General features: G+C 43.1%; 1 protein-coding gene across 1 annotated transcript in view; it reads left to right on the top strand.

Moving 5' to 3' along the window:
* Window positions 1-24996, top strand: part of CUBN (cubilin) — a 388954-nt gene that overhangs the window by 59725 nt on the left and 304233 nt on the right. The window contains exons 8-13 of the mRNA XM_073629712.1: window positions 4773-4941; window positions 13001-13132; window positions 13386-13481; window positions 16048-16172; window positions 17040-17226; window positions 21344-21462. Coding sequence (XP_073485813.1) covers window positions 4773-4941; window positions 13001-13132; window positions 13386-13481; window positions 16048-16172; window positions 17040-17226; window positions 21344-21462 — 828 coding nt within the window. The remainder of the gene's footprint in view (window positions 1-4772; window positions 4942-13000; window positions 13133-13385; window positions 13482-16047; window positions 16173-17039; window positions 17227-21343; window positions 21463-24996) is intronic.

The following is a 24996-nucleotide window of genomic DNA, read 5'->3' as shown; positions in this document are numbered from 1 at the left end:
TGTATGTATAAATATGAGTTAGGATTCCTAACTCATATTTATACATACACATACTCAGGCCAACTTAGGAACCTTAGATTGTAAGCTCCTTGAGGGCAGGGACTGATGCAAATCTACAAAATATGCATTTTTTTAGGTTTAAATGTTTTTGTCCATATAGAGGAGATTTCCCCAAACCTCCTGTTCTGTCTGATACCCATTATGGGTACAGGAAGTGACAGAAGGTAATCACCCAGTGGGGACACAGAAAGTGATATACATACATGACAGAGGGTCTAACTCTTCTTTCTATGCTCTGCTGAAAACACACACAGTAGGGCTCAAAGGACTAGCACATCACCACCATAGGGGATAAAAGGTGTAGCGCTAAAAAATCTTGGTAGATAAACAAAGAGTTCATATAGAATAAATTCAATAATATAAAAATGGTCTATTAATCAAAATGCAGTCCATCTGGAGAATTCAATAAGATGAAGAAAGAGAGAGAACTGTCACCAACACCCGATATAACCTTTACCGTCAGCGTATGGGATATACACAATGATCAAATCACTAAATGGTCAGATCCACGGTTACTCCTATTCATCAAACGATCCACTCGTTAAGCAAGAGATCCTTCTTCCACTGACCCACCAGATGTAAACAACTTAATCTTGGCAACACCTTGGCTAAAAAGTATGCTCCAGAGATATAGCACGGTGGTCACATGTATAGGGAATGAAAGATACACTCTCATTGCGCAAACATCCAACAGAAGGGCAAATTTATTCCATTAAAAGCTACATATAAAACTCACATGTAATAAGTGCAATACAGGCAAAAGGAAAAGCGTCCAGCGCTTCCTACCAACAAGATGGTGGCCACTCCTCCGTCCATACCACTACGTCACTCGTCCCTTGCTCTACCCAACGTTTCGTCACAAACGCGCATCTTCAAGGGCCAAGGTACATCACCACCATAGGCATTTAAAGGAGAACTCCAGCCTGAACTCATTTGGCTGGGCTTCTCCTATGGGTCACAGGAGTGCAATTCGTTTTGCACTACTGTGACCCGTTTTTAGCAGCGAGCGATCTGAAGTCCACTCTCTGCTGGCGTCAATGGAATCAGTCCAGGCACCGAGTCATCACGACAATAAAGCTTGGATCTGCCAGGTGCTTGTATTGACACCCGTCTCAGCCTTTCAGTGAGCCACTGAGAGACGGCCGCTCCCCGCCCCCTCCACAGCTCAGCACTCCAGTGAGCGTGAAGGATCAGAGCAGGAGAGATGCTGATTGACAGGCAGTAGCTCTCTGCTTGGGGAGCTGAGAGAACAGAGCAATCAGTGGTGTTCAATGGCTCGGTTCTTAGTGCTGAGGCACCGGGGAACAGATGCAGCATCCACCTAGGTAAGTATGATGGTAAAAACAACATTTTAATAATCTCATAAACAATTGCATACAATTGCATACGCACAAACATGAATAAAAACAGGCGTGTCAAATAACAACTCCAGCTGTAGGCGATGTCATCTGTTCACATATCGCACGGTTGGAAGCCTGACGCGTTTTGGGCTAATAAGGGGGCTTGTCCCTAAAATGCATATGTCTTCTAATCGTGTGGTATATGAGCAGATGACGTCACTCTGGCTGGAGTTGTTATTTGACACGCCTGTTTTTATTCATGTTTGTGCGTATGCAATTGTTTATGAGATTAATAAATGTCTATGGTGGTAATGTGGTAGGCATTTGCACTCTTTTGTCTGTGTTTTCTGCAGAGCATTGAAGATTACCCAATCGGGGAGGGCTCAATCAAGTAAGATTTTACTTTCCAAGATATAAGGAGAAGTACTGTACCTTTGTCTAAGTGCTAGAGTGTTTGTGTTTTTTCAGTACTTCATTCTATGCTCTCTGCATCCCTCTTAGGGGGATTTTCCACACTTCCTGTTCTGTGCAGCCCTTGCTGAATAGTAAATTAAGAAAATTCTTCCAAAAAGAGAAACAGATGGCAACAAAAAAATTTAAAGCGACACTAAACTCTGGTTAAAAAAAAAATTGATTCAAGTTTGTATTTTTACTTTCTATTGCTATTAGCCTCCTCCAAGTTCCTTTTTTTGCTGCTGTGACCTGACTTCCCGTTAGATGGTGGATATGTTCATTCTCCATGGTCCCACTGTGTGTAGAAACATAGCCACCCTCTTTTGGTTGCTCCTAAGATGGACTATGGATTATGGGATTTATAGTGTGCATAGAGCAGCGTGTATGACCGCAACTAAGGTGCACTTCTCATCCAAGCAAAAGGGAAGTGAGTTGCGAAAAGGAGAGGTTCGGAAGATCACAAAGGACATTACAAGGAGGCAGAAAAACACGATAAGAAAGAAATTTAATGAAATTGAATTACGGGGCCATCGAATAGTGGATATATAAGTGTGTAAGGATTAATTTTGGGGAATAAAGATATTGTCTAGTGACAATTAAAAGCCCAACTCCCGGCAAAAAAAGGTTTTGCCATGCAGTTGGGCCGTGCCCCCTCTGCGTTGGTTAATTGCTTGTTTTGTCGAGGGGAAATGAGAAAGCTAATACTCACCTGATCCTCTGCTCCACTGGCAGACAGCACTCCCCCATGATCCAGCATTGGACTGTTTCTGATGTCCTCTTGTCCAAAGCAGGTCTATGGGCATGATGATGTCAGGAACAGTCCACTGCACAAGACCACTACAGTTCCTTTAAAAAGTATTCATACCCCTTGAAATTTGCCACATTTTGAGGTTTTGTTAGAGAACCTTAGTGAACAAACAGCATCATGAAGGCCAAGGAACAAATCAGACAGGTCAGGAATAACGTTGTGGAGAAGTTTAAAGCAGGGTTAGGTTATAACAAAATATCCCAAACTTTGAACATCTCAAGGAGCACTGTTCAATCTATCATCAGAAAATGGAAAAGTATGGCACAACTGCAAACCTACCAAGACATGACCGTCCACCTAAACTGACAGGCCGGGCAAGGAGAGCATTAATCAGAGAAGCAGCCAAGAGGTGGGAGAATCTGTCCACAGGACAACTATTAGTTGTGCACTCCACAAATCTGGCCTTTATGGAAGCGTGGCAAGAAGAAAGTCGTTGTTGAAAGAAAGCCATAAGAAGTTTGCAGTTTGCGAGAAGCCATGTGTGGGACACAGCAAACATGTGGAAGAAGGTGCTCTGGTCAGATGAGACCAAAATTTAACTTTTTGGTTTAAAAGAAAAACTCTATGTGTGGTGGAAAACTAACACTGTACATCACACTGAAGACACCATCCCCACAGTGAAACATGGTGGTGGCAGCATCATGTTGTGGGGGTGCTTTTCTTCAGCAGGGACAGGGAAGCTGGTCAGAGTTGATGGGAAGATGGATGGAGCCAAATACAAGGCAATCTTAAAAGAAAATCCGTTATGCTCTGTACACACGAGTGGACTTTTCGACGGACTGAACTCCGAAGGACTTTTCGACGGAGTTCCAACGGAGTTCCAACGAACGGGCTTGCCTACACATGATCACACCAAAGTCCGACTGATTTGAATTTGACCTGACCGGACTAAAAAAGGAAGTTCAATAGCCAGTAGCCAATAGCTGCCCTACAGACGAACGTTTTTTTCGATAGGAGTCGAGTCCGTCGGAAAGATTTGAAACATGTGCTATTTCTAAAATCCATCGGTTTTTCGACAGAAAAGGTCCGATGAAGCCCACACATGATCCAATTGTCCGGCAGATTCGTTCTGTCAGACCTTTGCTGTCGAAAAGTCCGGTCGTGTGTACACGGCATTAGAGTCTGCAAAAGACTTGAGATTGGGGCGGAGGTTCACCTTCCAGCAGTACAGCGACCTTAAACCTACAGCCAGAGCTACAATGGAATGGTTTAGATCAAAGCGTATTCATCTGTTAGAATGGCCTAGTCAAAGTGCAGACCTAAATCCAATTGAGAATCTGTGGTAAGACTTGAGAATTGCTGTCCACAGACGCTCTCCATCCAATCTGACAGAGCTTTAGCTATTTTGCAAAGAAGAATGGGCAAAAATGTCACTCTCTAGATGTGCAAAGCTGAAAGAGACATCCCCAAAAAGACTTGCAGCTACAATTGCAGCGAAAGGTGGTTCTACAAAGTATTGACTCAAGGGGTATGAATACTTTTTCAAGGCACTGTAGATGACGGGGAGGCAGGAGCTGCAGGGATTGGTCTTGTGCGGGGAGGATCGGAGGATTAGGTAAGTATATCTCTGTTCTCCAATCCCCTAGGCAAAAACAAGCAGTTAACCTATACAGTGCGGGCACAGCCCTCTGCATGGGAAAACATTTTTTTGCCCAGAGTTGAGCTTTAAACATGTCTTGATTTAGAATTTTCAAGCAGAACTGTAGTAATGACAAAGTGGTTCTTATAGCATTGAAGCCGAAATCAGTAGACCCCCAAGAAACAAATTCTTTGCTGCTGATTTTAGAACCCTACAGATATGGGTAAAATATTCATCATTCTGGGCATTTCAGGACTTTTGTTCCAGTACCTGTAGCTGAAATTACATTTTTCCTGGTATTAATAAGATTACCATGAAGCATCTACTGACACCAGAGGTTGAAACCATTAAATCATTAAATGGCTACAGAACGGTAATCGCTGGAGGTGGAGGGAGACTGCCACTATAAAGTCATGGTTTGAACAGAAAATGGTATAAAAGCATGAGAATATTTTTAAATTCTTTAAAAAAAAATCGTATTTTAATTATGTATGATAAGAATAATTTTCTTTATGTGTGTATGTGTTGGCAGCCAAGGTACAGCTGCATCTGTGAGACGGGATGGACATCACCTCCAGGAAGCGCTGCCTGTACTGCTGATATAGATGAATGCTCCTTGCCTAACCCTCCCTGCTCCCAGAATCCTCCAGTCCAGTGTATTAACACTCCAGGATCCTTCACTTGTGGCCCCTGTCCTGCAGGTATGAATGTATTGCTAAGCTAAAATAGCAATCTTTTAAAACTTTTTTAACCCCTTGGCGCCTCTTAAGAGGTTAAGACCCCTTTCACACTACCACGGCTTCAAAGTCGTCGCGATTTTGCCGCAATTTCGCAGGCACGATTTTGATGCAATTTCAGGGGATTCCTGTGTAACTCGCATCAAAGTCAGACCAAAGTAGTCCAGGGACTACTTTGAAGTCAGCACAACTTGAAGTCATACTAATATGAATGGTTGTCATTGGAAATCATGGGGAACAACTTGTCGTGCCATTTTGCAGTCCCTAGTAGCAGGACATACGAGTGTGAAAGGTGAACTCTGGGTAGCTTTAAAAAATGCCAGTTACTCTATATATGTATTCATCCAAAAAAGGCATTAAAGGAGATCTATGGTCACAGCATACACTTTCATTTTATAACATCTACATAGTAATAACTAAACAAACAATAATTGTATTTGACAATCTAATATAAGCTACTCTAAAAAATCTCTTTTCATGTTGTGAGTTCTGTCTGCCTGCTGACCATCTCTTTCTACAACTTTCTGGATTCCCTGCATGCTTTTCAGCTTCTCTGCCATTTACATTCCAATTTCCAAGGACTACATATCCCATGGTAACTTGCTGCCTACAAGCAGTGATTCCTGTACTGACTCCGCATCCTGAAACTCCTTCTCTCAGCACTTCTGTAGTTCAGAAGGCAGGCTCTGTAAAATGTATGACACAACAGTGCCTACTCACAGAGCATATTGACTAAATATGTGTTCTGAGTATAGGAAGTAAGCTATAGATAATTGTAATACAGTACTTTGGGTAAGCTCCAAATCATGACTTGGTTTTCTCTCTTCACTCCTGGGGACCAAGGAGGAAGAAAAGGGGGGGGGGCTGTAGCATATGATGAGTAAATATGTCGGGTCAGTTTAGGCACCACTAAACTGGTGCATGGGCAAGCCCAACTCCGGAAAAAAAAACAATCATGTGATTCCCTTTCTCAGCCAGCGGTGGCTGCAGGGGAGAGGAGAAAGCGCTCTGCCACGGCTAGGACATGGGAGCCTATGGGTGACATCACCACTCCCAAATATAACTATTAAAATTAATTAATATTATTATTATATTACAATTAAAAATGAAAACATAATAAATTATATGGGGGAGCTTAGCAACCCAGCGTAAATGTATATGTAATTTGTATATGTAGTTTCCTCTTTGAGCAGCTGACCACAAATATTCACAAAGGAATATATAATAGAAAATGGAACAGAAGCACTCCACGTTTGTTTTGTTGTCTACTTTTTTTGCCTTCCTCTGCATTAACTCTGGGTACAGGATTGTGTATATGGGGGTTCTCAAGATCTTTTTTCTTGTTGGCTGAACTAGATGGGCTAATGTCTTTTTTCAACCACACTATGTAATTATATAACTTCAGTGTTTCTCAGCCTGTTTTCAGTCAAGGCACCCTTTAATATTGTGAACAACCTTGAGGCACCCCATTCTAAAATATAAGAAACAAAACTAATAGTTCTACATGTGTGGATGTTGCTGTGTTATGTAAAACACCCAAAATTAGAGTTGATTTAGGTCTTTCAAAGTAAATACACCTTTGCACACCAGTACTGACTACTATTTCAGGGGGCAAACAAGGTTGCTGTGCAGGGGCTCGACGTCCTCTTTAACAGTCTACTTTCTCCACTGCAAGTGGCGCTCAACCGCAGTGGCATTGCAGGGGAAGAGGAAGTCAAGAGGAACATGGTTTCTCTATGGTTTCCTGAGTCACTGGGGAAGCTATCCAATCGGATGCTGCCACCCCATGTGACTCTAGCAGCCATCTTGGTTCAGGCGGAGCCTATTTAAGGCCCTGACATCCAGGCCTGGCACGCATTTATGTGTGGGTCGTATAGGGACAGGTCAACCATCCCTTCCACAGGGGTGGTCTCAGCGGGGAGCATCGATAGTTTCAAAAAACTATTAGATAAGCACCTGAACGACCGCAACATACAGATATATACAATGTAATACTGACATATAATCACACACATAGGTTGGACTTGATAGACTTGTGTCTTTTTTCAACATCACCTACTATGTAATGCTATGTAATCCAGGGGCGGATCCAGAGTCTAGTCTCGGGAGGGGCACTGCCAGAAAATATATTTTTTTGGGGTACATCTATCGGGGAAATGGCTGGTGTTGGCGCTTCAATCATCACGGCACCATGGTTGTTATGGTGTCAGGATGATTGAAGCGCATTATTACTATTATTACATTGTTATAAAAAATTAAATAGTTTAACTCACCATAATGCAGAATCAGTGAGAGCCCCGAGTGTGTCACTTGCCACATCACCTGTCACCAGATGCATATTGTCACTTGCCATGTCGCCTGCCACATTTGCGGATTGTCACTTGCCATGTCACTTGCCACGTCGCCTGCCACATGTTGCGGATTGTCACTTGCCACGTCACCTGTCACCAGCTGCAGATTGTCACTTGCCACGTCGCCTGCCACATGTTGCGGATTATCACTTGCCACGTCACCTGTCACCAGATGCAGATTGTCACTTGCCACGTCACCTGTCACCAGATGCAGATTGTCACTTGCCACGTCGCCTGCCACATGTTGCAGATTGTCTCTTGCCACGTCGCCTGTCACCAGATGCAGATTGTCTCTTGCCACGTCGCCTGCCACATGTTGCGGATTGTCACTTGCCACGTCGCCTGTCACCAGATGCAGATTGTCACTTGCCACGTCGCCTGTCACATGTTGCGGATTGTCACTTGCCACGTCGCCTGTCACCAGATGCAGATTGCCACTTGCCACGTTGCCTGCCACATGTTGCGGATTGTCATTTGCCATGTCGCCTGTCACCAGAAGCAGATTGTCACTTGCCACGTCGCCTGCCACGTTGCTGATTGTCACTTGCATGTCACTTGCCACGTCGCCTGCCCCATGTTGCAGATTGTCACTTGCCATGTCGCCTGTCACCAGATGCAGATTGTCACTTGCCACCTGCTAAGGTGGTCTCTTGTTTCCCAGAGACAGGCAGCAGAGAGATGATGTAATCTCTCTGCTGCCGCAGCTGCCTGCATGGTGGGGGGGAACTGCAGGGATGCAGGGCGGGCGGTGAGAGATGATGTCATCTCTCTGCTCCCCCGCCCGCCTGCTCCCTGATTGGCCAGCAGCCGCTCACAAACACATTAAAATTAGAATTGATAATATTGCGCCAGTCCCAAAAAAAATGTGTAAAAAGCTGCCAGCACAACAACTAGACAAATTGTGAATCAAGAATAAAAAATACAGTGTGGCGCTAAAGTGAACTTGTTCCTCATTTGGGTCAGACCCACTGAAATATCAATCAGAGGGCCAAAACTTCCCAGTGAGGTATTTAATCAAATAGAATTTTGTTCAAATCCTATAGAGAAGAAGTAGTGAAATCCCTGAGTAAACACCCCTATAGTCTGCCTTATCAGATGTATATTATACTGTATCCAATTAAGTATAACCAGACAGAAGGTTGATTACAATACCCTAAAGGGGATATCTATATAGAGATTAATAGATGTGCTATCTAAAAAGAAAGATCCCCATGAGGGGGAAATAAAAAAAAAAACCGTGGTGTTTAAATTAGAATCCCTTGAATGAACACAAAATATGCTAAAACGTGATATCAGCAGACGTATATATCTGCTACAAACAAGTATCATATCAAATACGTGTGTTATATTGGTATATGAAAACATAAAAAATATAGAAGTTATGAAAAATTCCTCCTAATATCAGTGCAATAATATATAAATAATGTTCATAAACAAACTAAATTTAAATCAGATGTGAGTCCCAATGTTGGACCTATGGAGGTACACCTAGATACTTGGCCGCTTGAACTCCCTCCGAACAGCCAGGATGGTTCCCGTATAACGAAGTGATAAGGCTGAAATTGTGGATATAGGTATGTATAAAATACTCTTACCAAGAGTGGTGGACTCCCCGGCCAGCGGCTTCGGAGTCAAGGTAAGCTTGTGATAACATGAACGGCAATAAGTGGAATGCTGCTTCATCTGTTAGTAGAGATGCTGGAAGGTGAGGGTCCCCACCAAACGGTCCCCCACATTCAGGTATTCCATTCACCGTATAGCTCCTCCGGTGGAAAGATCAAAAGGAGAAACTCCACATAGCGTAAAACCGCTTAAAAAAAAAACTTTAATGAAAGCTTTACAATGAAAAAGGATCACACTGGCTCATGGACCACACCAGAGACCAGGTATAGCAAAGGTCTAATGGCCCATAAACAATAACAGAGGCCAGAAAGCCAAAACTGATAAAATCAATAAAAAAAGCGCTTCATTTGGTCGTGGCATAACAGGCATATCTAACCCGACGCGTTTCGTCCGCTAGGACTTCAACTGGGGTGTATGCCCGCATGCCACATCAATGCCTATATATATATACTAAAACATCATTTAAAATTAACCGCACCTGCTTACACTATGTGAGACGCCACTTCCGGGTCGCACAAGATGATGTCAGCAAAGTGATTATCCTATCATGATGGGCAAAGGTGGGGATATAAAACCTGGCCTCCAAGTGAATGAACTGAATGCCCATTGGACGGAAGGATATACCGTCGCTATCGTGACTACTCACGAGTCAGGTGGTTACATCTGGGCCAATGGGGGCCATCACAGGCGGCCGTAATATCCACGCTGACACACATCGTCCGGGACCGCCCAAAGCGACTCATTACAAGTCACGTGGCAGTCGCAGACGAAGAATCACAGGCTGGATAGTGTCACGTGGAGCCGGCGGCCAATCGAGGCTTACGTAGGCAACGCGTGACGTCCACTAGAAAGAATACCGGAAGTAGATAACAGTGTATCTACGAGGTGAGGCGCATATGCGGTGCACACCTCTATCTAGGAATATCTACATTTGTAAAGAGTGAGTGAAACGCAAATGCGTCCCATCAATCTATCTCTCAATAGAGGAGAAGGGAATGTACATAATCAATGGGACTCTGCAGTCTCCAAAACTAATATTCAACATGATGGGGCTCTACACTCTTCCAACCAAAATATTATATGGTAATTGAAAAAATTAAAAAATTAGAAAATTAAAAATGTTAACAAAATATACATTAACTAAGTTAGAATAGGAAAAAATCCAATAGGATATTGGATTTTGGATTATATATCCTATTGGATTTTTTCCTATTCTAACTTAGTTAATGTATATTTTGTTAACATTTTTAATTTTCTAATTTTTTAATTTTTTCAATTACCATATAATATTTTGGTTGGAAGAGTGTAGAGCCCCATCATGTTGAATATTAGTTTTGGAGACTGCAGAGTCCCATTGATTATGTACATTCCCTTCTCCTCTATTGAGAGATAGATTGATGGGACGCATTTGGGTTTCACTCACTCTTTACAAATGTAGATATTCCTAGATAGAGGTGTGCACCGCATATGCGCCTCACCTCGTAGATACACTGTTATCTACTTCCGGTATTCTTTCTAGTGGACGTCACGCGTTGCCTACGTAAGCCTCGATTGGCCGCCGGCTCCACGTGACACTATCCAGCCTGTGATCCTTCGTCTGCGACTGCCACGTGACTTGTAATGAGTCGCTTTGGGCGGTCCCGGACGATGTGTGTCAGCGTGGATATTACGGCCGCCTGTGATGGCCCCCATTGGCCCAGATGTAACCACCTGACTCTTGAGTAGTCATGATAGCGACGGTATATCCTTCCGTCCAATGGGCATTCAGTTCATTCACTTGGAGGCCAGGTTTTATATCCCCACCTTTGCCCATCATGATAGGATAATCACTTTGCTGACATCATCTTGTGCGACCCGGAAGTGGCGTCTCACATAGTGTAAGCAGGTGCGGTTAATTTTAAATTATGTTTTAGTATATATATATAGGCATTGATGTGGCATGCGGGCATACACCCCAGTTGAAGTCCTAGCGGACGAAACGCGTCGGGTTAGATATGCCTGTTATGCCACGACCAAATGAAGCGCTTTTTTATTGATTTTATCAGTTTTGGCTTTCTGGCCTCTGTTATTGTTTATGGGCCATTAGACCTTTGCTATACCTGGTCTCTGGTGTGGTCCATGAGCCAGTGTGATCCTTTTTCATTGTAAAGCTTTCATTAAAGTTTTTTTTGAAGCGGTTTTACGCTATGTGGAGTTTCTCCTTTTGATCTTTCCACCGGAGGAGCTATATGGTGAATGGAATACCTGAATGTGGGGGACCGTTTGGTGGGGACCCTCACCTTCCAGCATCTCTACTAACAGATGAAGCAGCATTCCACTTATTGCCGTTCGTGTTATCACAAGCTTACCTTGACTCCGAAGCCGCTGGCCGGGGAGTCCACCACTCTTGGTAAGAGTATTTTATACATACCTATATCCACAATTTCAGCCTTATCACTTCGTTATACGGGAACCATCCTGGCTGTTCGGAGGGAGTTCAAGCGGCCAAGTATCTAGGTGTACCTCCATAGGTCCAACATTGGGACTCACATCTGATTTAAATTTAGTTTGTTTATGAACATTATATATTATTGCACTTATATTAGGAGGAATTTTTCATAATTTCTATATTTTTTATGTTTTCATATACCAATATAACACACGTATTTGATATGATACTTGTTTGTAGCGGATATATACGTCTGCTGATATCACGTTTTAGCATATTTTGTGTTCATTCACGGGATTCTAATTTAAACACCACGTTTTTTTATTTCCCCCTCATGGGGATCTTTCTTTTTAGATAGCAAATCTATTAATCTCTATATAGATATCCCCTTTAGGGTATTGTAATCAACCTTCTGTCTGGTTATACTTTATTGGATACAGTATAATATACATCTGATAAGGCAGACTATAGGGGTGTTTACTCAGGGATTTCACTACTTCTTCTCTATAGGATTTGAACAAAATTCTATTTGATTAAATACCTCACTGGGAAGTTTTGGCCCTCTGATTGATATTTCAGTGGGTCTGACCCAAATGAGGAACAAGTTCACTTTAGCGCCACACTGTATTTTTTATTTTTGCTCACAAACACATGTCAGCGGTGGCTCTGTCACCTATGGAGCCGCCCGGCGGCTCATTTACTCACGGAGCCGCCCAGCGGCTCTTTTACTCATGGAGCCGCCCAGCGGCTCTCTCTCTCACGGAGCCGCCCGGCGGCTCTTTTACTCACGGAGCCGCCCAGCGGCTCTCTCTCTCACGGAGCCGCCCAGTGGCTCTTTTACTCACGGAGCCGCCCAGCGGCTCTCTCTCTCACGGAGCCGCCCGGCGGCTCTTTTACTCACGGAGCCGCCCATCGGCTCTCTCTCTCACGGAGCCGCCCGGCGGCTCTTTTACTCACAGAGCCACCCGGCGGCTCTCTCACAGTGACAGTGACACTCACCTGCATTTCTCGGAGGGGGCAAATGCCCCGTTGCCCCCCCCCTGGATCCGCCCCTGATGTAATCTGTCAGGGATTACCAGCAGAGAAAGGTTCCAGAAGAGAAGGAAAAGCTTAGGCCTCACATTCTCCTTGGATATCTTCCCATTTGGGTGCAAGACGGCCAGGTTGCATTTTGCCCCTCGGCTAATACTGGCTCCAATACACGCTGTTGGCATTCGTAAGTGCTCCTGGTTGGGCCGTCTCCCACCGGGTTGTTTGTGAACTGTTTTGCCTTTACTATAATGCAAGTTCTACTAATTGCACTTGGACTATGTGTGTGTTATTGCTGCCACACCGTGCTGCACCCACTTACAAACCGATGACATTGGTTGTTAGCGCGCCGGTGGCTAGAAGGTTGTAATTGTGCACAATGAAAATCTGTGGCCTTGTTTAACTAAAAGGCAGACTTGATCCACTTGCTGGCATTTTTTGGGCAATTTTTAGGCACCCCTAAAGAAACCTGAAGGCACCCACTGGGCACACTGGTTGTAAAAGGCTGCTCTACATTGTTAAGCACACTTCTTGCAATAGATAATAAACAATGGTTTACCCTAAAATATTTCCATATTTTATCGTTTTGAAGGTTGGAGCGGAAATGGTTACAGCTGCCAAGATATCGATGAGTGTCAAACTGACAATGGTGGATGTTCTGTGGCCCCACTGGTGAAATGTATGAATACTATGGGCTCCTACCATTGTGCCTCCTGTCCACCAGGTAATGCCACCCATACTTTCCTAGAAGAAATTATAGTTACATATAGGGTGAAATCACTTGCGCAGCGAATCAGAAAGCTCTATATGTTCTGCTCTTGCTCTACAGTACACACATAGCAACCAATAGAAAATGATCTTTCTTTGGTCTGACTTCAGTAAAATAAAATCTGATTGGTTATTCTCAGTATGTGCACACCCTTGCTCCCTGAACTGTTTTGTTATATAATGGCATGCAAATAATTATACTACAACAGGTTATGAAGGTGACGGTAAGACGTGCAATCAGATCGACGCCTGCTCAGTGAATAATGGAGGTTGTCATCCGCTAGCTTCATGTGCTCCAGGCAAAGGTATTTTTATAAAATACAATTTATAATATGCCATATTAGTCTAAATTCATACACATGGTGCAGTTTAAGGGCTTGTAGGTTGTTTGTAACGTCGGAGTTAAGTGGAGCCTCAGGCTCCTTCAGAAGAAAATAATAATCAGCAGCTACAATTATTGTAGCTGCTGACTTTTAATATTAGGGCACTTACCTGTCTAGGAATCCAGTGGTGTCCTCACCCAGGCCGAATTTTCAATTGGCTATCGGGTGCTGGCGCCGCCATCTTGACTAAGGGAAACTGGCAGTGAAGCCTTGTGGCTTTACAGCCAGTTTTCTACTGTTCGTGCACGAAGCGCACTGTGCTTTGTGAATGGGCTGGCTGTGGGGGAAAAGGAGGGGGCCAAACTTCCAGCTCCATTCGCCATGAGTTGGAGCGGGCACCCGTCAAAACCAAGTACCTGCTCCTCAAATGTGGCAGCAGAGTGGGGGAGAAGGCAGACAAGCGGAGCTTTCCCTTTTGGGTGGAGCTCCGCTTTAAGTCTAGTAGCTATTGGCTACTGTAAAAATATTAAAGCTGAGCTCATCGCACACAGCTAAATATACATATGAAATGAACACTTGGGACTGTTGTACCTGTCTGGATATTTATACTTCTGTCTATCCAGTCTTTAGATGTATACAGCTCTGTCACACAGCACAGTCCTGCCTGGCGGGGCAGGAGATCTGATTTCTCTCTGTTGTAGTTCAATAACGCTCAACGCTCCTCTGATAACTCCTTCTATAAGCACAACTAATTGGCTCCTTGTTCTCCCTCCTCCAATCTAAGCTCTGTTATACAGGGACTGCAAGAGGCTGATACCCATTCATGTTCAGGTACTTAGAGTGTCTGCATTAAAAAATAATTCTATACTGTACTGCATAATTTTTTTCTTTTTTACCTGCTTTGAGCTCAGCTTAAAGCGGGGGTCAGCAACCCATCAATCATGGGCAGGTGATGGGTAGCTTGTGTCCCTTCTTTGCTAACCCCCGGAACCTGGACAAGAGCAGAGTAGTATTTACTGGAACAGATCTGTATTTTCCTCCTGCAGCAGCTAGAAAGCCTGCTTCTCTTCCTCTGTCTTCCACCAGCATTCAGCTATCGCAGGGGGAAAATACAGGGGATCGGTTCCTGTATATGCCACCCCCTCCTGTCCAGGTTCCCCTTCTTCTGCTGCCCGATCCCCCTATGTCCTCCGCTAGTCCCCTCCTCAGTGCTGACGGCTTCCCTTTCTCTATATCCCGCCAGCTGCTGCGGGGTTCCTTTCAGGATGGAGAGCGGGAGAAGGGGCTGGTAAATAGAGTTCTTCTTGTTCATTTATTCTGTGGAGCTGAGGCTGCAGAGATAGAGATTGAGGAATGTGACCCCTGATATTTCACCAATGTCCCCCAACAAGCCCCCCAACAAGGCTGCTAAAAAAAAAAGTAAAAAAAAATAAATAGTAAAAAAAAAATAAAAAAATAAATTGTAATAAAATAATTGAAAAAGTTTATATTTTTACAGTGACATTTGTTTTTTATAATTTGTAAGTTTTCATTACATTTATATTAGGCTTGCTAGTTTTTTTTTTTTTTAAAAAGGACGTCGAACCCTGGTGATCTTTGATCTTTTTCATGTTGTTCAGGTAGATGTCTACCTCTCAAAGGTTGCCTACTCCTGTCTTAAAGGTTGTCTTTCATACCTTCAAAAATGGAAAATAAAGCACCACACCACTGCTAAAAGGTCCAGATACAACTTTATTCCTATAAAGGTCAGGGGGACAATCCAAAGAGTAGCCAACGCATTTTAGTAGTCCAAAAATGCCCCTTCATTACAGCTAGAAAAAAAACATTAAAAAAAATCTTAATATCAATACAATGTCCCCTCCTCAGGTTCATAGTTTAAACCAAATACCCAATAGCCAATAGTATTGGAAGTATAAAAACAGGTAACCTTTAAGAGGTAACTAATATACAAGAACCTCAGACAAATGTGAGAATCTGAAAACTAAAACAAAATATTTCAGTAAATCAATTGGGTTAAAAAAAGTAATAATAATAAACTAATAATAATGCATTCGGATAAAAATACGGATCTAATAGGAGTAAATATATTAAAGTATCTAAAAATTCATATGCTATCCATACATTTTGGATAGAGTGGCGAAAGTTTAAACCTTTGTCGGGTTTCAGTCTATGTCCAGGACACCACCCTTACCGAAACAGGAAGTGAGGAGACCCTCATTAATGGGAACATAGATGATAAATACCTGACAGATGTTCTAACTTCTCTACTAACAAACAGCTATTTTTATGCTGTCTGTGGTTCCCCAATGGGGAAAAAGAAAGCAATAAAAAAACTGACAAATGTACTGTATAATGCTCACTCTATCCAAATAAAAAAGTGGGTTTTCTGGGATTCCATTTTAAAAAATATGGATTGAGTATTATAAGAGTAAAACAAAAGAATATATCAGAGAGAATTAAGAGCAGTATATTCTTTACCTTGATGTACTAATATAATACAAAATGACCAGTCATCTTTTAAATGAATATTTTGTGTTTTTTGTTGTAGAGGGTCTTCTGCCAGTCTGTGTCTGTCCTCCTGGTTACACTGGAAATGGATATGGGGCGAGTGGCTGCCAGTCTACTAGTGACATCTGCCAAAAGAAAAATCCTTGTGTTAATGGAGAGTGCAAGGTGATTTCCTGTTCCATTTCCTTGGAATACACTGACCTTAAAACTATTAAAATGAACAAATTAATATATCATATCTGACAAATAACAGCACATTAATCATACATTTTGGGGCATATTTATAAAGAATTGAATGTAAACTTCACAAAAATTTCACTGGTCATGAATCATTCGCTGTATATTTAAACACATTTATCAGGAAGATTCACCTGCAGTGAATGTTTGGTAAATTTCGCTTTTCCTGCTTTATTAATATGCATGAAATGTATGTTAAATCAAAATGTTTTGATTTCATTTGGATAGATTGGGATCCTGGCAGTTTTTTTTTTCGGTTTGTCTCTCATCAGGGAAATTTCACTTTACTTCCTGTCCCACGGGAACACACAGCAGAAAGTAAGGGGAAATCCCCCTAAAGCTGGGGGATATCCCTTTATAAACAGATGTCACCACACCAGATTTACTATTTGGAAGATTTTCTCCTACCTGTTCTGTAACATCTCAAAAATGTTGAAAATCCCATTACCTTCTATACCAAGGACAATGGTCACCAGGACCAATAGTGAGGGGAAACAGACAGCAATAAAAACCTGGCAATAGTTCTAACCCTTCCACGTTTGATCTTTACCTACATGTTAACTTCCTATAGGAAATGTAGGCAGTTCTTTTATTTTTTATATTTAGGGCTGATGTTACTAAAAATATATTTAGAATTTTTGTAGTCAAGTAAATATGAAATACAGTAATTTCATACTGCCTGACAAATCACAAACTTTTCAGATGCCCAGTCCTACAGTCCAGATGTATGACGTACCAGCTGTTTTCTTGAGCTATCCGGACATGATTTCTTTTTTATTAACATCCCTTTTCCAGCCTGGAATCTCAGACTATACCTGTGAGTGTCATTCAGGATGGAGTGGTGCCAACTGCTCAGAAAACATCGACGAGTGTTCCAGTAATCCATGTCAGAATGGTGGGATCTGCCTGGATGGCCTTAATAGATACACGTGTAACTGCACTAGTGGATGGACCGGCTTCAATTGTGAAACTCAGACACAAGGTAAGTGATTGCTGCCTTTTGTTTTGTTTTTTTAATGGAGTAGGAGCGGGTGCTAATTATAATAGTTTATTCTTTTATAATTTTATACTTTGTCATGTAACAATTTATTATAAAGGAGCTTGTCTATAAAAAATTATATTAATATTAACACATGCCCCTCACTGACTGCTGTATCCTGTGTTCTCCTCACTGACTGGTGTAACCTGTGTTCCCCTCACTGAGTGCCTTGTCTTATGTTCTCCTCTCTGACTGCCTTGTCCTGTGTTCCCCTCACTGAGTGCTTTGTCTTATGTTCCCCTCACTCACTGCCTTGTCTTATGTTCCCCTCACTGACTGCCTTGTCCTGTGTTCCCCTTCTCACTGAGTGCAGGGCCGTTTTTAAGGCAGGGCAAAAGGGGCAGCTGCCCTGGGCCCTGTCATTGCTGTGGGGCCCAAAGCAGCTGCCTCATACTTGCCAACTATCCTGGTTTAAATTCCCTCGTCCCCTGAGGTTTTAGTCCCTTGCTGTGTCCTGATATCTCAGTGTGAAGTGCTGCTACTAATGCTGCCCAGCTCTGCCCTTTTGTTGTATACAGATGACTCACCTGCAGACCCTGTGTTTACATGTAAATTGCCAGCATTCATATGTAAATAGCGGCAGCATTCATATGTAAATAGCAGCGTCCGGCGGCATTGATATGTATATCATGCCCCCCTGAGGTCATATCCACAGTAATCTCTAGCAGTCAAACAAGCAGAAATCGTGTCCTGTAACCTCTAGCAACTAATCAGTGAGCCGTAATGTGTGCTGTAACCTCTGGCAACCAATCGCAATAGCTGCCTGATCTGATTCAGTAAACTGATTGAGTCTAGCTGCTATTTATTGTATGTCTCAGAGCAGGTGGAGAGAAAAAACTTCATGGGGGCCCCAAGAAAAGTTTTGCCCAGGGTCCAATCAATATTAAAGACAGCCCTGACTGAGTGCCTTGTCTTATATTCCCCTCACTGACTGGCTTGTGCTGTGTTCCCCTCACTGACTGGCTTGTCCTGTGTTCCCCTTACTGACTGGCTTGTGCTTTGGTCCTCTCACTGAATGGCTTGTCCTGTGTTCCCCTTACTGTCTGCCTTGTCCTGTGTTCCCCTCACTGACTGCCTTGTGCTTTGGTCCTCTCACTGACTGGCTTGTCCTTTGGTCCTCTCACTGACTGGCTTGTCCTTTGGTCCTCTCACTGACTGGCTTGTCCTTTGGTCCTCTCACTGACTGCTTTGTCCTGTGTTTCCTTCACTGACTGGCTTGTCCTGTGTTCCCCTCACTGACTGCCTTGTTCTGTGTTCCCCTCACTGACTGGCTTGTCCTGTGTTGCCCTTACTGAATGCCTTTTCTTATGTTCTCTTCACTGACTGCCCTGTCCTGTGTTCCCCTCACTGAGTGCCTTGTCTTATGACTGGCTTGTCCATTGGTCCTCTCACTGATTAGCTTGTCCTGTGTTCCCCTCACTGACTGGCTTGCCCTGTGTTCCCCTCAATGACTGCCTTGTGCTTTGGTCCTCTCACTGACTGGCTTGTCCTTTGGTCCTCTCACTGACTGTCTTGTCCTTTGGTCCTCTCACTGACTGCTTTGTCCTGTGTTTCCTTCACTGACTGGCTTGTCCTGTGTTCCCCTCACTGACTGCCTTGTTCTGTGTTCCCCTCACTGACTGCCTTGTTCTGTGTTCCCCTCACTGACTGCCTTGTTCTGTGTTCCCCTCACTGACTGGCTTGTAATGTGTTCCACCTAACTGAGTGCCTTGTCTTATGTTCCCCTCACTGACTGCCCTGTCCTGTGCTCCCCTCACTGAGTGCCTTGTCTTATGACTGGCTTGTCCATTGGTCCTCTCACTGATTAGCTTGTCCTGTGTTCCCCTCACTGACTCCCTTGTCCTGTGTTCCCCTCACTGACTGGCTTGCCCTGTGTTCCCCTCACTGACTGCCTTGTGCTTTGGTCCTCTCACTGACTGGCTTGTCCTTTGGTCCTCTCACTGACTGTCTTGTCCTTTGGTCCTCTCACTGACTGCTTTGTCCTGTGTTTCCTTCACTGACTGGCTTGTCCTGTGTTCCCCTCACTGACTGCCTTGTTCTGTGTTCCCCTCACTGACTGGCTTGCCCTGTGTTCCCCTCACTGACTGCCTTGTGCTTTGGTCCTCTCACTGACTGGCTTGTCCTTTGGTCCTCTCACTGACTGTCTTGTCCTTTGGTCCTCTCACTGACTGCTTTGTCCTGTGTTTCCTTCACTGACTGGCTTGTCCTGTGTTCCCCTCACTGACTGCCTTGTTCTGTGTTCCCCTCACTGACTGCCTTGTTCTGTGTTCCCCTCACTGACTGGCTTGTCCTGTGTTCCCCTTACTGAGTGCCTTATCTTATGTTCCCCTCACTGACTGCCCTGTCCTGTGTTTCCCTCACTGAGTGCCTTGTCTTATAACTGGCTTGTCCATTGGTCCTCTCACTGATTAGCTTGTCCTGTGTTCCCCTCACTGACTGCTTTGTTTTATGTACTCCTCACTGACTGGCTTGTCCTTTGGTCCTCTCACTGACTCCCTTGTCCTGTGTTCCCCTCAATGACTGGCTTACCCTGTGTTCCCCTCACTGACTGCCTTGTGCTTTGGTCCTCTCACTGACTGGCTTGTCCTGTGTTCCCCTCACTGACTGCCTTGCCCTGTGTTCCCCTCACTGTCTGCCTTGTCCTGTTTTCCCCTCACTGACTGCCTTGTGCTTTGGTCCCCTCACTGAGTGTCTTGTCTTATGTTCCCCTCACTGACTGGCTTGTCCTGTGTTCCCCTCCCCTAAGGAGCCTCAAGTGTAAAGGCATCCTCTACCCAGCACAGCCAGGCACACTGCATCTTCACAGCACACTTGAGTAAGAAGAACAGTCCAGTGCTTTCTTTTTATGCTTTATTGTGGGGAATAAACTTGAATAGAGATAGGAGTATCATGGGATGCCCACTTGATCAAAGCAACTCTTCAGGGACATTCAACTATATACAGTCCCCATATGTACACTCCTCTTCTGCCTCCTGCACAAATCTTGCTTGCAGCACTACAACTCCCAGGACCAGCTGGCATGCTGTTGGATGATCTGACAAAAAGGCTCAGTCAGATAGGTAGCAAAAGCCCTTTACAGGTAGGGACCAGCGGGCCACTTGTTTATGTAACAAAGTCCTAGTGCCCAGCTGTCCTTCTGTGGCTACTAATCTTAGTACCGCCTCTTCAGGCATTGCCAGCCCACCCAGATGCAGCTACCCCTTTCTCCAGCCCTCTTGGCTAAACTTCCACAGTCCTCCCAGACTGACTCTGCATCCATCTCAGACTAATTCCCCCCAGTCCTCTCAGGCATGCCTCCCAGTCCTCTCCCCACTGTAAGACTCGCCAGCCAGCCTGGCTGTCTTCCCCCCTGGAGAATTGCCCGGCAGTGTTCTCCTACTGTCCCTCTGCTTGTTTAGGATACTCCTGTGTGTTGTGAATAGGGTCCCTTCCACACCCGAGCCCAGACCCGAGGTCACCCCCCCTAGACTAGGGGATTACCCTCAAGGGCCACCGACAGCCTAACACTCCATCTCCACCTTCCACCTGAATGCCACTACCCCAGCTAGGCTGACTCTGAGTATTTATGGGGGCCTGCCCCCTGCCAACCCATCTGTTGGGAATTGGTCAGGGCTCTCAGAATACTCCAGAGAGCTCCTCCTCACCTCCACTCCCATGATTCTGGAAGTTTCCAGCAAGTTCCAGAAGTGGGGGGAGATCTCAGAGATGCTGCCTGCGAGTCATCCAGCCCTCTCTGAGTCACTCACCTGACCCAGATTAACAAACACAGGCTTGGCTGCCAGCCAAGTCTAACCATTTACCTACACTACCAAAAAAATCCTATTCTAGCACACTAGAGGGTGCTACACTTAAATTTTGCAGTCCTGACCATGATAAAAAAAACACACCATTGCGTATAATCAAAAAAAGCTTGAGGTATTTTATTACTGACACGAATAATGTAATAACATTATTAGTATTGTAATGCTGACATATGCCGATTATATTCTTCTGAAATGTTAACTGTAAGTATTAGTCTGCTGTAAATTAATTTTTTTTATTATTTGTAATTTGCATCCAGCTTGTGGAGGTGTTTTAACTGGTTTAAATGGGACACTGAGATACCCCAGCAATCCAGGCAATGAATCCTATGGTCACGATATGAGTTGTTCCTGGATTATAAAAACAGAAGCAGATAAGGTGAGTGTTTTATCATGGTTACGTGATAGTTTATGTTTTTGGGGTTTATTTTCAAGATGTGCAAAGAGAAATCACACAAACCCTTATAAGTAAAATCAAACTGTATATACTATTTAATTATGTAATGACAGATAGAGATAACAAAATGTAATAATATTGTAAAATGTAACAAGAGACTTAGCTATAGATGCCTTTCGTTAAGGAGTCCTGTCCGTTTTCAAACGGCTTGGCAGATGATCAAACCAAAAGCATGTGTGTAGGAGTCCTGGTGAAAGACTAACTTATTCTAGTTTTGGCTGTGGTATATACAGGAATAATTGGTAGTAATAATGAATTGTAACCCCTGAAAAGAGTATTACCTTTTAAGGAAGACAGCACACAATCCTGGAGGAGCTTGGTCAGTTCGTAGTAAGGACATTCCTTTAGTATTTGGTCAGTTAGGTGAAAACCATCCCCATCTACATTCTTATGTATTAATGAGCCATGACGAGGAAAATTATATTTTTCCATCAGTGAGAAAAATATGAAGTCATGAAGTCTTAGAATGATGATGCAAAAAGTAAACAAATAACTGAGGAAATCAATTATGTTTAAAACGAACCTGTACTTTGTCCACAGATGGTAAAGCAACAAGGTTGGTACAATATCTCACAAAACCATATATAGGCATCATAAAATAACTATGGGCCTAATTTACTAAGAATAAGGAGAAAGTAGTCACTCTACATCTAGTTACTCCCAAATAAGGCAATTAAGACCTCAACTAGGTGAACAGCGAAGTGAGTAAGTGGGCATTAGTAAATTCCGATTCGGCATATTCACAGTTCCATAACTGGCAATTGCCAACAAGTCACCTATATAGAACTGCACTGCAGTATTTAGCTATGATCATGAACCCATGGTGCAAGTCTTCCTAGGTAGGAGTGCAACCCACTAAGCCATTGAGATGAGCACATGTACCTATAGAATATACAGTAGTACAATGATTAACGAATGAACAGAGATCAAGAGAATCTATATTCTCCTAAAATACAAATGCAAGATCATTGCTAAATCGTCAAAAATTAGTAGATGTGACTTGTTTTGCTTCTTTTGCTGATATTTATATTATTATTATTATTGATGTAAGAGTTATATCTCTATTCTATATATGTCAAACTTTTTTATGTCTAATTCGTATTTTCTGAAAATGTTGAGTTCTATTTATATATGTTCATTCTGTAATCATGGTACTTCTTTGTATTCTAGGTATAATTGTACTCAGCACATTGGCTTAATCTTTAGCATTCTTAGCTAGCAGCACTTAGGTCATGAGTTCAAATCTCACACATGCTACCACCTCCCTAGAATTGCAATGGCAAATTCATATTTGCTTTGGCAAACGCATCAGCGAGAGATAATTTGTATCATGGTGATGGCAAATATGCTTCTGCCTACACACATATCCATTTGTCATTGAAACTTTAGGGACGTGGTAGATAGCTACACAGGTGGCATTTGAACCCATGACCTGACTGTTGCTAGTTCAGAGCACTAACCACTAAGCCATTGTGTTGATCAGGTTTCTACCTCAAATATATAGTAGTACTATGCTGAAAGCATAGACATATATAACTAGAAGTCAACATTCTAATAAAATTCTATTTAGACATTTACAATTATTTATCAAATAATAGAGACCTAAAAGCCTGGTTTGGATTGGGGGGACCCCCACCCTGATTTTTTTTTATGATCAAATTCGTGTTGTTACACCCAATTGTGGCAGGCAGCACAACTCCACTCCACTCTGCGTAGCGTTCCCTGGACACAATTAAGAGCCACCCCTAGCTTTCTAAATGTTACTGAAGTGGATTTGTATTTTGAAAATGGTGTTCAAAGCAAACAAGGATTAGAAGTAGTTAGCAACTAGTTCATTTTAGGTGGCCATACACTACACAATCTGATTGTACAAGCTCTGTACAATCTCCTTTAGATTTACCAAAACTATATAATGGGAGGGCACACCATCTATCCGATCACTCTGGGTACAAAGCAGGAAATGTCAACTTTGTGAGGGCTGCTTCCTACAAACTGTTGCCAAGCACATTTGTCATCAGCATCCAACATTTAAATATGGATGCAGGATCCCACCATACTTATGAATCCATATCTGACCAAAAAAAACTTGTTATAGATTTTTGTGTAAAACCCACACTCGCTTTATTTATAATGTAATTTCTTTTGTTTCCATTATGTGAAACTAATCAGAAATATAATACCTTGTGAAAGAGAAGCTATAACACCACAATAGAGGAAGAACATACAAACCTCTAACCATATAGTGGCATGTTTGGAATTCAAACCAACAACCCCGGTGCTGCAAGGCAAAATAACCAGTTAGCCACTGTGCTGCCACATGCATTGTGCTTCCAGCTCTGTGGTGTTCAACAGCCCTAAGTCCCAGGGGTGCAAAAAGTTAATCAATGCAGATGTACCCTGGAAGTCATGAGTGCCATTGACCAGCCTGTTTCTGTGATATGCCATCTGGTTCCAAGGCTGGTTATGGCTGATTACTGTCAGCATGCTGCTATACGACCATCTCTAATTTTGGGGCTTTTTTCTTGGTAGGAGGCTGCAATTGGTGCTGGTGTGGAATTCACATGTCTGCTTCTTGCCCTTTGCCATGGAACACATGTGGCAAGATTTGCAATGGTGGTGGAACCCTCCTACACCTAAATACTACATTTCTTTAGGCATTTACCCATAGGTGGTGGAATTACATCAGGCAGGAGTTCTGTTTCTTGATTTATTCTGTGATATTTGGTGTTTTTTTGGTGTGTGAATGTAAAAAAGTGATGTTACCCTCTAAATTTTGGTAATGACATTTTGATTCGGATTAATGATGTTGGTACACATATTACATTTGTGGTAAAAAATTATGATCATTTGGAAATACTAAACGATACACAAAATTGTTACTCATTTAAATTTGCATCAGCAATGGTATTGTGTGTGGTTTGTGAAGACAGCTGTGGAAGTTTTGGTTTAGATGTATGTGAGATGGAGAGCAACAAGTGCATTATCTACCATTTACTTATCAGATGTCAAACAACTAAGTCTCTGAGCATGCTCAGTGTATCCAGAGATATGGCTCAAATGGCAAAGTGGCTGAGCATGCTCAGTGTAATAAAAGATATTTCACAAATGGCAAAGTCCCTGGGCATACACAATGCACCAATGCACATGGCAGTATATACACAAATATATATACTGGGGAGAGAGAGAGAGTTTTCCAATGTTTTCCGTTGTTTTCCAACATCGTTTTCCGATGTTTTCCGATGTGCCCGATGACGCCGCCTCCCATTCGTAAGTAGGAGTCCTTCGCAAGTCGGAGGTTCGTTACTTGGGGATCTCCTGTACTGACACAACTGAGCGTGCCCAGACTGAAAATTGGTCACAATCCTGCTCTCATTTCGTTTTAGCCCCATGCTCGAGTAGATTCCGACGTCTCTGCCGTTCTGCGCATGCGCTTCCGACTTACGAACAAATCCCACT

This window comes from Aquarana catesbeiana, linkage group LG05 (assembly GCF_042186555.1).
Source record: "Aquarana catesbeiana isolate 2022-GZ linkage group LG05, ASM4218655v1, whole genome shotgun sequence".
Taxonomy (NCBI): domain Eukaryota; kingdom Metazoa; phylum Chordata; class Amphibia; order Anura; family Ranidae; genus Aquarana; species Aquarana catesbeiana.
The sequence above is the reverse complement of the archived record's forward strand: the minus strand, read 5'-3'. Positions and strand labels throughout refer to the sequence as shown.